This window comes from Chanodichthys erythropterus, chromosome 21 (genome assembly GCF_024489055.1).
Source record: "Chanodichthys erythropterus isolate Z2021 chromosome 21, ASM2448905v1, whole genome shotgun sequence".
NCBI lineage: Eukaryota > Metazoa > Chordata > Actinopteri > Cypriniformes > Xenocyprididae > Chanodichthys > Chanodichthys erythropterus.
The window spans coordinates 36,391,628-36,405,246 of record NC_090241.1 but is presented as its reverse complement, the minus strand read 5'-3'; the positions used below and the strand labels follow the sequence as shown (position 1 = coordinate 36,405,246).

At 38.4% G+C, this 13,619-nt stretch overlaps 1 protein-coding gene across 2 annotated transcripts in view; it reads right to left on the bottom strand.

Moving 5' to 3' along the window:
* LOC137011124 (potassium voltage-gated channel subfamily KQT member 2) overlaps positions 1-13,077 on the bottom strand; it is a 60,342-nt gene extending 47,265 nt beyond the window's left edge. For both annotated transcript variants that reach the window (XM_067373751.1, XM_067373753.1), the window contains exon 1: positions 12,704-13,077. In XM_067373751.1, coding sequence (XP_067229852.1) covers positions 12,704-12,996 — 293 coding nt within the window. In that variant the 5' untranslated portion in view covers positions 12,997-13,077. The remainder of the gene's footprint in view (positions 1-12,703) is intronic.
* Between the last annotated feature and the right edge of the window lie 542 nt (positions 13,078-13,619).

Here is a 13,619-nt window from a genome sequence, read left to right as displayed (position 1 = left end):
TATAAAGTCGGAATTGCGAGATATAAAGTCGGAATTGCATGTTATAAAGTCGGAATTGTGTGTAATAAAGTCAGAATTGATAGATAGATAGATAGATAGATAGATAGATAGATAGATAGATAGATAGATAGATAGATAGATAGATAGATAGATAGATAGATAGGTAGATTTAGCAGAGAAAATGATGCCGGTTTCTTTCCATCTATGACACACACACACACACACACACACACACGCACACACACACACACACACACTCATACATTAGCGCGCTCATTAAACCTCCAGCGTTAATGTTTCTTTTCTAATTTACAGTTTGATTCTCGAGTCATTGCTCTGACGCTCCCTGAGCTTCTGCTCACCTGATTACAGTAATTACAGCTATGAGACTAATGACGTGCAGCTTCACAACCCTCTGAAGACCTCCTGCTGACAGTGACGGACACGACAAATATAATCAAATATGAACCTTCCTCAAACTGAACGACGAGCTGAAACAGTCGAATGGAGCTGATCCGACAGGAATGAAGATTTCAGAAACAAGAGAAACAAGAGTAATAAAGTGATTTAAAGAGTCTTGATAAGTGTTTACATGTGATTATACGGCTTACAGCACAATCAATGAAGAACCTGCATTCAACGAATTCACAATTTGGACTAATCAAAAGTTAAAACTTAGATTTGAGGTTTTATTTTATTCAAAATCTAAAACTGCTCTTGTGAAATAAATGTGGAATCTGCAGGAAGATCTAAACTGAACAGCATGACCACCATGAGCAATCGATGGCGTCACAGGTGCATTTCCACCTACTCGTGACCCTCTCACACACACACACACACACCGGCCATAACCGGCTCTCTGGAAATGAACCAGTGTGTGTGTGACAGTGATTGAAAACACACTAATAACACATGATGTCTCTCATTACTACAGTCTTTCTGAAGTGTGAAGGTGGTTAGAGAGGCATGTGACATGAGCTGAACACTGCTGTCTTAAAGTGACAGTGCACCTGTTTTTCATGATCGTTCTGACATTATTTACTCAAAACAATGAAAAATGAATGCATTTAATAAAAGCATACATGCCTCATGCGACATTAAGTACTTTAAAGATATTTCATGATATTTACAGTCATTTTTTAGAGTTTAACAGTGTTGTGCACCATGCAAAGAGCAGCGGGAACATCCTGATAAACATCTACTTGTGTTGCACTGATGAAAGAAAATCATACAGATTTGGGCAGTGAGTTCTGCTGTTTTAGGTGATCTGTTCCTCTCATCGGACGGTGTGTGTGTATGTGTGTGTGTGTGTGTGTGTGTGTTCAGTAAGACTATAAAACAGAAGCTGGAGGCTGAAGGTCATGAGAGTTTTTCGGTTGGCCGAGCTGTCAAAACTCTTTCTCTGCTGTAAAGAGAGAGAGAGAGACAGATGGACACCAGTGAAGAGGACGAGTGCACGGGACAGAGATAGAGAGAGAACATGAATACATGACTAGTGCTTTACCACAGTCATGTCACACACACACACACACACACACACACACACATGTATGTTGGTATATGTGGTTTACAGGGTCTCTCAAGGGGCGTTTTATATTTTAAATTTAATAAAAATATTATTTCATATGATTTATAAGCCGTTTTCCTCATGGGGACAAAAAAATAAATAAAAAATGTCCAAACAAGGTCTAAAATTACTGGTATTACCATCCTTTTTGGGACATTTGGTTCACAATGCAGTGTTTACCAGGACCACTCACACACTTTGAAAATTGTGGTCATCATCTAAGACAAATTGCATTTGATTATCCATATCGGAAATTGCGAATAATTTCTATAGAAACTATGCCTAAAGAAACAAAATCTATAGAAATCTATAGGTGTACCAAATGATCCATTGATTAATCATTAAGTCCAGTTGGATTAAATAATAGACAAAAGTATTAAACTGAACGAGAAGAGATGCAAATCAAAAGTTTGATAATAATAGCATTATGAAAGGCAGTTACTGTAAATGAAACATTTATATAGATGAAACACTTATTTTGTATTGTGAAAAGGATACTTAGTGATTTTGTGTATTGTACTAACACAACTGAAAATATGCTGAAATGTTTGAAAAAAGTGCACTTTTGATGATCTCTTGTGATATTAGTACTAAGAGTTTTGAAAATGTACACCTTACTTGTGAAAATAGTACCAAAGCGAATAAAAATGAATGATTACAAATGCATAAATAAACTGTTTTCTATTCATCCTCCTCTGTTATATTCAATAATTCTATATTAATGTTCACCTGAAGATAAACTACAGACACATGAGCCAATGAGAGAAGCATACAGAAACACACGATCTGTGTTTTACTGCATTACAGATGTGCTGCTTAATATACTGGAATAAAAAATCAGGAAGTGCAATTCTACATCCTTCAACATCATCAAAAACTGAAGAGATGCAGAAGAAAGAGTAAAAGCTGAGACTGAGGCTCTTCACAGGTCTGAGGAGACGCGCTGATTCACAGACGTCAGTGTGTGTGTGTACTTTTATTAGGACAGTGTGCTTGATTGATGCTTTTCTCAAAGTGACACGTTCTGCAATAAAAGAACGTTAATAAACCATCAAACCAACCCTGATGTGCTTCTAATGCATGTGATTTATTCTGACAGCAAACCCAAGGTAACGGTTCAGAATGATCATGAGCAGGTAAACAGGAAGATCAGCTGAAGCACACAGGTGAGTCACTGCAGTCAAGTCTCTTTTCCTTTCCAAGAGCAGGTTCGATCCGATTTGATCTGCAGGTCAGTATCCATAATACTCACTAATACTAAATGATGACGAAGGCATTCTGTCACAAACACAGACTCACATTTAAACACTCTCATATGATTTATTCCCACAGTGTGAAGGAATCGCTACGGGAGGTTTGTAACTTTATTTTGCTCACTACACTTCCTGCCGGTTGCAGCTGCTCTGGTCATTTAACTGGAGCAAAGCCAAAGATCAGCACTGACGGATAAATACCAACATATGTGCCTCTATCACACACACACACACACACACACACACTCATTCTGGTACAAACCCGATTCCAAAAACATCGGGACACTGTACAAATTGTGAATAAAAACAGAATGCAATGATGTGGAAGTTTCAAATTTCAATATTTTATTCAGAATACAACATAGATGACATATCAAATGTTTAAACTGAGAAAATGTATCATTTTAAGGGAAAAATAAATTTTTAAATTTCATGGCATCAACACCTCTCAAAAAAGTTGGGCCATGTTTACCACTGTGTGGCATCCCCTCTTCTTTTTATAACAGTCTGCAAACGTCTGGGGACTGAGGAGACAAGTTGCTCAAGTTTAGGAACAGGAATGTTGTCCCAATCTTGTCTAATACAGGCTTCTAGTTGCTCAACTGTCTTCTTTGTCGCATCTTCCTCTTTATGATGCGCCAAATGTTTTCTATGGGTGAAAGATCTGGACTGCAGGCTGCCCATTTCAGTACCCGGATCCTTCTTCTACACAGCCATGATGTTATAATTGATGCAGTATGTGGTCTGGCATTGTCATGTTGGAAAATGCAAGGTCTTCCCTGAAAGAGACGACATCTGGATGGGAGCATATGTTGATCTAGAACTTGGATATACCTTTCAGCATTGATGGTGCCTTTCCAGATGTGTAAGCTGCCCATGCCACACGCACTCATGCAACCCCATACCATCAGAGATGCAGGCTTCTGAACTGAGCGCTGATAACAACTTGGGTTGTCCTTGTCCTCTTTAGTCCGGATGACATGGCGTCCCAGTTTTCCAAAAAGACCTTCAAAATTTTGATTCGTCTGACCACAGAACAGTTTTCCACTTTGCCACAGTCCATTTTAAATGAGCATTGGCCCAGAGAAAACGCCTGCGCTTCTGGATCATGTTTAGATATGGCTTCTGTTTTGACCTATAGAGTTTTAGCCGGCAACAGCGAATGGCATGGTGGATTGTGTTCACGACAATGTTTTCTGGAAGTATTCCTGAGCCCATGTTGTGATTTCCATTACAGTAGTGCCGTCTAAGGGCCCGAAGATCACGGGCATCCAGTATGGTTTTCCGGCCTTGACCCTTACGCACAGAGATTGTTCCAGATTCTCTGAATCTTTGGATGATATTATGCACTGTAGATGATGATAACTTCAAACTCTTTGCAATTTTTCTCTGAGAAACTCCTTTCTGATATTGCAAATTGGTCCTCCAGCTGTTCCTTATATGTACATTTAACTTTTCCGGCCTCTTATTGCTACCTGTCCCAACTTTTTTGGAATATGAAGCTCTCATGAAATCCAAAATGAGCCAATATTTGGCATGACATTTCAAAATGTCTCACATTCAACATTTGATATGTTATCTATATTCTATTGTAAACAAAATATAAGTTTATGAGATTTGTAAATTATTGCATTCCTTTTTTATTCGCAATTTGTACAGTGTCCCAAATTTATTGGAATCGGGTTTGTATAAAACATCATTTTTTTTAATCTAATCAGGTCCTGATGGATGAAACACACTTTTATCTCACTGAATATCTAGTTTCACTCAGAAATATTATAAAGGTAAAATGAGTTACAAATGCTTGTTTGCTTCATGGTTTCTGCCAACAGCATCATCTTGTTGTGTGACTGAAATAGCAGCTTTCAGACGGCGTAATTCAACCTACAAAACAGCAAGAGCATCATTTTACTCAGCAGAAATCAAAAGGCCACATCCAGTCCTTCATTTATCCTGTTATGTTGTATTTTCCTCTAATAGCACATTTGTACTTTGACCCACAAAACTGGGCTTTACAACCCTGACTGACAGACTGATTGACACACAGTCCTCTGCTTCACTTCATGTGTCCTGTTACCAGTGTGAAATATTATTACAGTTTAAAATAATGTATAATAAATGTAATTTATTCTTGTAATCAAAGCTGATTTTTTAGCATCATTACTCCAGTCTTCAGAAAGCAGCAAATCATCATATCAGAATGATTTCTGAAGGATCATGTGACATATAAATTATTCCAAACTTTTGGCCGGCTATTGCCACAAACAGATCATATTCATTTCAACCCTTTACTACAAACCTAATGAACAAACACATCACATAAATAGCAGGAAAAAAATGCAAAGAAAAGTGGAAAGAGGGAAACAGAAGAGCTTCTCTTTTGTACAAAAATAAACATCAGAAGACGTGAAATATAGCCTAACATCAACATTAAAAGCTTGAACTAAATCTTTTGTCACCATACATCAATGCATGAAAACACTGCAGCTGGTGTTTATGAGGTGTAGGTCTCCATCACTATAATGGTGCGGCACACGAACGGCTCCATATAAACCAGGCGGAGCAGCAGATGAATCAGTGTTTTAGCGCAGGGCAGATTGCCCGCACATGTCTCTGTCAGCCTGCGACCATGCTGCTTTTTTCACAGCAAACTTAAATGGTGGTGCCTGATTCACACCTGAGCTGAGAGGTCACACATACACACACACACACACACACACACAAACACACACACACACACACACACACACACAGCCTACCTGGCTCTATAATGATGGGTATTAATTAGAAAAACTGCTGATGCCGACTGCAGAAAGACAGCAGAGCTCAAAAGGCCACATGAGACACGAGTTTTACAGCACAATGTCATCACATCATCACACCGAATTCATCACATCAACAACACTCACATAATACAACTAACAACCCAAGCTGGGTTGAAAATGGACAAACCCAGCAGTTGGGTTATTTTAACCCAGGAATGGGTTGTTTTAACCCAGCGATTGGGATGATTTAACCCAGCGAATGGGATGTTTTAACCCAGCGATTGGGATGTTTTAACCCAGCAATTGGGATGTTTTAACCCAGCAGTTGGGTTGTTTTAACCCAGCGAATGGGGTGTTTTAATCCAGCGATTGGGTTGTTTTAACCCAGCAATTGAGTTGTTTTAATCCATTGATTGGGATGTTTTAACCCAGCCATTAGGTTGCTTTAACCCAGCAATTGGCTTGTTTTAACCCGGTAAATGGGATGTTTTAACCCAGCAGTTGGGTTGTTTTAACCCAGCGAATGGGGTGCTTTAATCCAGCGATTGGGTTGTTTTAACCCAGTGATTAGGTTGTTTTAATCCAGTGATTGGGATGTTTTAACCCAGCGAATGGGGTGTTTTAACCCAGCGATTGGGTTGTTTTAACCCAGTGATTGGGATGTTTTAACCCAGTGAATGGGGTGTTTTAACCCAGCGATTGGGTTGTTTTAACCCAGTGATTGGGATGTTTTAACCTAGTGATTGGGTTGTTTTAATCCAGTGATTGGGATGTTTTAACCCAGCGAATGGGGTGTTTTAACCCAGCGATTGGGTTGTTTTAACCCAGTGATTGGGATGTTTTAACCCAGCGAATGGGGTGTTTTAACCCAGCGATTGGGTTGTTTAAACCCAGTGATTGGGATGTTTTAACCTAGTGATTGGGTTGTTTTAATCCAGTGATTGGTATGTTTTAACCCAGCGATTGGGTTGTTTTAACCCAGTGATTGGGATGTTTTAACCCAGCGATTGGGTTGTTTTAACCCAGTGATTGGGATGTTTTAACCTAGTGATTGGGTTGTTTTAATCCAGTGATTGGTATGTTTTAACCCAGCGATTGGGTTGTTTTAACCTAGTGATTGGGATGTTTTAACCCAGCGAATGGGGTGTTTTAACCTAGTGATTGGGATGTTTTAACCCAGCGATTGGGATGTTTTAACCCAGTGAATGGGGTGTTTTAACCTAGTGATTGGGATGTTTTAACCCAGTGAATGGGATGTTTTAACCCAGTGATTGGGATGTTTTAACCTAGTGATTGGGATGTTTTAACCCAGTGATTGGGATGTTTTAACCTAGTGATTGGGATGTTTTAACCCAGTGAATGGGATGTTTTAACCCAGTGAATGGGATGTTTTAACCTAGTGATTGGGATGTTTTAACCCAGTGATTGGGATGTTTTAACCTAGTGATTGGGATGTTTTAACCCAGTGAATGGGGTGTTTTAACCTAGTGATTGGGATGTTTTAACCCAGTGAATGGGATGTTTTAACCCAGTGATTGGGATGTTTTAACCCAGCGAATGGGGTGTTTTAACCCAGTGATTGGGATGTTTTAACCCAGCGAATGGGGTGTTTTAACCTAGTGATTGGGATGTTTTAACCCAGTGAATGGGATGTTTTAACCCAGTGATTGGGATGTTTTAACCCAGCGAATGGGGTGTTTTAACCCAGTGATTGGGATGTTTTAACCCAGTGATTGGGATGTTTTAACCCAGCGAATGGGGTGTTTTAACCTAGTGATTGGGATGTTTTAACCCAGTGATTGGGATGTTTTAACCCAGTGATTGGGATGTTTTAACCCAGCGAATGGGGTGTTTTAACCCAGTGATTGGGATGTTTTAACCCAGCGATTGGGATGTTTTAACCCAGTGATTGGGATGTTTTAACCCAGCGAATGGGGTGTTTTAACCCAGCGATTGGGTTGTTTTAACCCAGTGATTGGGATGTTTTAACCCAGCGAATGGGGTGTTTTAAACTAGTGATTGGGATGTTTTAACCCAGTGATTGGGATGTTTTAACCCAGCGAATGGGTTGTTTTAACCCAGCGATTGGGTTGTTTTAACCCAGTGATTGGGATGTTTTAACCCAGCGAATGGGGTGTTTTAACCCAGCGAATGGGGTGTTTTAACCCAGCGAATGGGATGTTTTAACCCAGTGATTGGGATGTTTTAACCCAGCGAATGGGGTGTTTTAACCTAGTGATTGGGATGTTTTAACCCAGTGATTGGGATGTTTTAACCCAGCGAATGGGGTGTTTTAACCTAGTGATTGGGATGTTTTAACCCAGTGATTGGGATGTTTTAACCCAGCGAATGGGGTGTTTTAACCTAGTGATTGGGATGTTTTAACCCGGCGATTGGGATGTTTTAACCCAGCGATTGGGTTTGTTTTAACCCAGCAATTGGCTTATTTTAACCCAGTAAATGGGATGTTTTAATCCAGCGATTGGATTGTTTTAACCCAGCGAATGGGGTGTTTTAATCCAGTGGTTGGGTTAAATGTTTGCCCAAACTGCTGGGTAGTTTTATTTAACTCAACTATTGTTTAAAAATACTGTAATTTTTATTGCTTAAAATTAAACTAAAGTATGTTGGAAATGAACATTTATTAATATGTTTAATGAATAATAATTAAACAATAAACATTTATTAAATAGCTTATTAATAAATGTTCACCTTTTGATTATTATTGTTGCCTCTAGTAATTATGTGTCTGATTTTTAATTTCCAACATATTTTGGGTTCATTTTAAGACAGACAATAAAAGTCATTTTTTTTTTAAATAGTTGAGTTAAATAAAACTTCCCAGCATGTTGGGCAAACATTTAACCCAATCACTGGGTTAAAACATCCCAATCGCTAGGTTTGTCCATTTTCAACCTAACTTGGGTTGTTTTTAACACAGCATGTTTAAGAGTGTATATTCACAGATATGTTAGCTAAGTCTAACCTGTCTTCCTGGAACACTGTTCAAAAAAAAAAAAATGTAACCCTTACTATACTTTTATTTCATGCAATAATAAAATAGAATATTTTAATAAAATAAAATACTGTGTTTGGAAATGATAAAGTACAAGTCACCAATAGTATTTACATCTGCTTGTGATGAACTTTGATTCACTTTAATGTGTCTTTTTAGCTTTTATTATTAATATGTTAGTCTTAAAGTTATGAATAAGCCGGTGTGTTCCAAAACAATGACAAAATTCGCATTTAGGAGATATAAGCATTCAAAACTTACAGTCTAAAATGGATCACGGATTTTCATGACATCACATGGCACTTCAGTTTCTCGTCAAATACAATCCAATCAAATGCTCTCTAGAATCTGAAGTCCCTTAACAATCTTAGCAAACCAGAGACACAAATGCATTTGAGTAAACAGAATTTACACGTTCGGTCCCCAAAAAAAGGCCTGAATGTCATTCATTAGATGCAAAAGAGTCAAAAGCAAGTTCATTATAGCATTGCATATAGCAATTAAAATGATCAAAGTAGGCAAATGGATATTTTTGCATTGGCATCTTAACATATATTATGTAAGTCACCATAAATCACTGTCTGTTTAATGTATTTTAGATGTCACATTATCCTTTAATGATCTTTTTGTTTTCACAGCTAAAGATCTTTTTTCTCCATTTGCCCATATTTCCTCACTTCCTTCCTGTCGGATGTAGTTGTTTCTCTTTAACTGGTTTAGTCTTTATCATAATTATGTTTAATTGAACAGTGGACCCATTAGTCAACGTTATCATGAGTACTGGATAATATCTGGTCGAATTAGCAGTTTGTGTGGGTGTAGATTCTCCATTAGTTCCTCCAAAGCTTTCTTTCAATGCCATAGTCGTTCTTCAAAGGTGCTAAAGCACTGTTTGTGTGGAAAGCTGCTTTGGGACAACATGTACTGTATACAAAACGCTTCAGTTTCAGGCATTATAAGTCCTGATTTTGACAGTAACAGGAAATTCAAACTTTGAAATTGTGTTTTTGCAGAAGATGTGTGTAAACTGAGGTGTGTAGATAGTCTTGTATGAGTATAAAACACGTTGACAGTGAACTGCAGAGTAACACGCAAAAGTCAGCAAAAACTGCTAATCGTAGTAGACAGTGTGGAAACCGGAGAGGAAGAGTTAAATAAATAAATGAGTCAAAACTGCCGCTGTTATGATGTTTGATGTTCACCAAACAACAGCTGTAAAGGTTTGATGTGTGTGTTTTACAAAGCAAATGCTACACTGTTTAAAAATACAATTTATGGTAAAATAAAACCGATGCCAGATTGTAAAAAAAAAATGTTGTTAGTTGACAACTTAAATTTACAGTAAAAACTGAAATAATGTTCATTATAATTAAACATAATTAATAATTAACAAAAGCTAAATATGCCAGCTAAGCTGGAAGTTTCATTGGCCAAATAAATAATTCGATTTTAGCCCTCTGTTTTCAGTAAATCTCCTCTAAGGAAATCAGGCGTCTTTGAGAGTTGTGGTCAGATCTGTTTTGCTTCTATGCATTAGCATATTACCTGCATGCGTCAATTGCAATCTTACTTACATCTATCATCTTTTTTCATCTTTACAGGATGTGGTTTAAACTCACTTGAGTGCAAAACATGTTTACGTTTTCATGTCAAACTTCATATACCCCAGAGATTTTCCAAGTTCAACAGTTTTCTGCTTTTTATTATAATTTAAATCTTTACAAAATAGTTTGGAAGAAAACACTCCATTTCTCTGGACAGCGAGCTGTGGTGCTGAAACCAGCATTGCCTTCAACGAGCCGCTGACTCGCGCGTAATTGAGTGAGATTAGACGCGGTCGGGGGGTAACGCTGAGAAGATGCAGGGTCGCGACTCGCTAGTGAGCATGTCTACATCTGCAGCTGATATCACTAAATACATAATTTAAACAATGATATATAACAACTGCAGAGATGATTCAGTACTAGAGGATATCTTAAAGTACTGACAAAGACTGTGAGAGTAATTTGATGCACAGAAACTGATTGATTAAACAGTGTGTTTTGATGATTGCAGACGTCTGTAATTCAGCCTTCGGTTGTGCGTTTGTTTATAATACAGGATACGAGAATCCAGTGCTGAATGAGGAACAATGATTTTAATTTTAATTGAAATTCCAGGTTCACGTGAGCTCTGGACAAGTTAAAACGAGGAAAACTGAATATCTTACAAGCATAATATGAGCATCAGATCGGGTTTCTTTGGCTTGTAATGAGAACCTTCAACCTCAACACAACTTGAGCAAGATTCTCCGGGTAAATCACTATTAATAGCAAGCTTTCAGAGTGATATAATGAAACAGCAAAATGTCATACAGACGCATATTCTGTTGCTGAACAATCCCATGAAGCATCTGTAACTGCATGAGATGTGCAACAGAAGACACGTCCTCCATACTAGTGCAGAAACTCAATTCAGCGTGACAGGGTTCTCTACTAAACCCAACTACCATTAAACAAGCTTTCTTCTTAAAATGATATAAGCAACCAGAAGGAAATCAGTAAAATGCATGAAATGCACAACAAAAGTGTTGCAGAAAACAGTTACTTGTAATGAAGAACAATAAGAAACATTCATTGCAGTATAAACCGTTCTTTGGGCAAATATGATTCAAACAAACTTTTTAGAGTGAGATACAGGAAACGTCACATCCAAAAGAACACTGAGCCTCAATACAATGATCCAGACTTCTTTGGGCTAATATGACTCTAACTGATAAAGCTTTAAAGAAACTTCTTCATAATATAATAAGTAACCAGAAGGAAAATGCACCAATTGTTTTAGCCAAAACAAGTAATCATCTGTAAAATGCATGAAATGCACATCAAAAGTGTAGCATAAAACAGTTTTTTTGTCATGTAACAGCAATTTCCCATGAAGAACAAGAGCCTAAAGTTCCAAACAGAATGATTCACTGCCGTATAAAAGGGTTCTTTGGGCAGATATGATTCCAAATCCAACTATTAAGATTAAAAAAAAAGCCTTTTAGAGTGAGATTTAAACTATCACTTCATTTTCTATTACTAGAACAAACATTTTAAGCATGAAGCGCTTTTCCACAAGGAATAGAAGCCAAAAAAAACAATACAATGTTTCAATACAAAGATCCACCAAAAGAGTTCTTTGGGCAAATATGGCTCTAAACTGAACCATTAATACCATTAAAAAGCTTCAAAGAATCTTCTTAATAATATTATTAGCAATGAGATGGAGAATGCACCAATTTCTGTTGCCAAAAAAGTAAACATGCATGAAAATGCACATCAAAAGTGTGGCAGATAACAACCCAAAAACAACCCAAGTCAGGTTAAAAATGGACAAACCCAGCGATTGGGTTGTTTTAACCCAGAGGTTGGGTTAAATGTTTGCCCAACGTGCTCAGTTTAAAAATGACTATATGGCTGACTTAAAATGAACCCAAAATATGTTGGAAGTTACAAATCAGACACATAATTACTAAAGGCAACAATAATAATCAAAAGGTGAACATTTATTAATGAGCAGTTTAATAAATGTGTATTAATTATTATTCATTAAACATATTAATAAATGTTCATTTCCAACATATTTTGGGTTCATTTTAAGGGAGTAATACGTTCATTTTTAAACAATAGTTGAGTTAAATAAAACTACCCAGCAGGTTGTGCAAACATTTAACCCAACTGCTGGGTTTGTCCATTTTTAACCCAACCTTTAACCCAGCATTTTTTTAGAGTGTACTTTTCATATAAACAAATCTTTAAACAACCAGAAGAAAAGTCCCATCATCATCTATCACCAGACTCTGTAAACATGTTAAACATGAAGCGCTTTTCCACAAGGAACAACACTAACAAGCCATTAAAGGGTTTTTGGCTAGAAACGGCTCTAGACTGAACTGCTCATCTCAAAGAAGCTCCAGTGAAGCTTTTGTTCGAGTGATATACAGCTCGAACAATCCAGCCACCCTGAAAACATCCTGTCAAGTGCGTGAACAAAAGCGCGTGAGGAGGAGATGACAGAGAGCCTTCAGAAGCGCTTTGTTTTGGTGCTTCCAGCAGCAGAAGAACACTGTTATACTCACACGTAAGCGTGGTAGATGAACGCCCATCCGCGCGGTCTCTCCAGCACATTGTAGAGGAAATTCTGCAGGCGTCGGTAGAACGCGTTGCGCTTCGGCGGCCTCTTCCCGGAGATGCTGGAGCGCTGTTTGCTCAAGATGCTGCCGCGCTTCGTCGCCTCCGCGCCCGCGATCAGCAGCGCGCCGTCTCGGCTCGATTCCGTCGCGCCCGCCTCCAGCCCCACGAAGCCCACCTTCAGCTTCTTCTCGGCCTGCGGGGCGGGATACACGCCGCCGTTGCGGGATTTCTGCACCATGCTGGAAGTGCTGTCGTCATGGAGATCCGCTGCTGCTGATGCTGCGGGTCTTCCGCCCTTCGCCAGGTGCGAGCATCACTGCGCGCGAGAGGTGCGCGGCGCTGAGGGCGCGCGGAGGAACAAGAAGCCAATAGCGATGCGAAGACGATCTGCAGTCTCTCTCTCTCTCTCTCTCTCTCTCTCTCCACACACACACAGGTTCGAGCTTGTTTTGGTGTTGAGAAGGAAATGAGACCTGTAGTAAGACCAGCACAGCATCTTCTGCGGGTTTAACATTTTCCCCAAATTGATTATTTGTTTTTGTGCCAAAAAATGAGAATATGTATGATGAAAAAATCCTCATTGTACATATTCTTAGGGGTCGAACATCTTGGTTTGAGCAAGAATAAAAGTCAAACACAGACTTTATTTTATATTATAATGTTGAATATTTTTTCTTTGTAGGTTCGACTGTCCCTGGAGAACTGTTTGCATAAACTCAAAAAAATACTGGGTTCAAAACTACCCAAGTTGGGTTGAAAATGGACAAATCCAATGTTTGAGTTGTTTTAACATAGTGGTTGGGTTAAATGTGTGCACAAGTAGTTTTTAAGGAAGTGATACAGTAATTTTAAACAATAGTT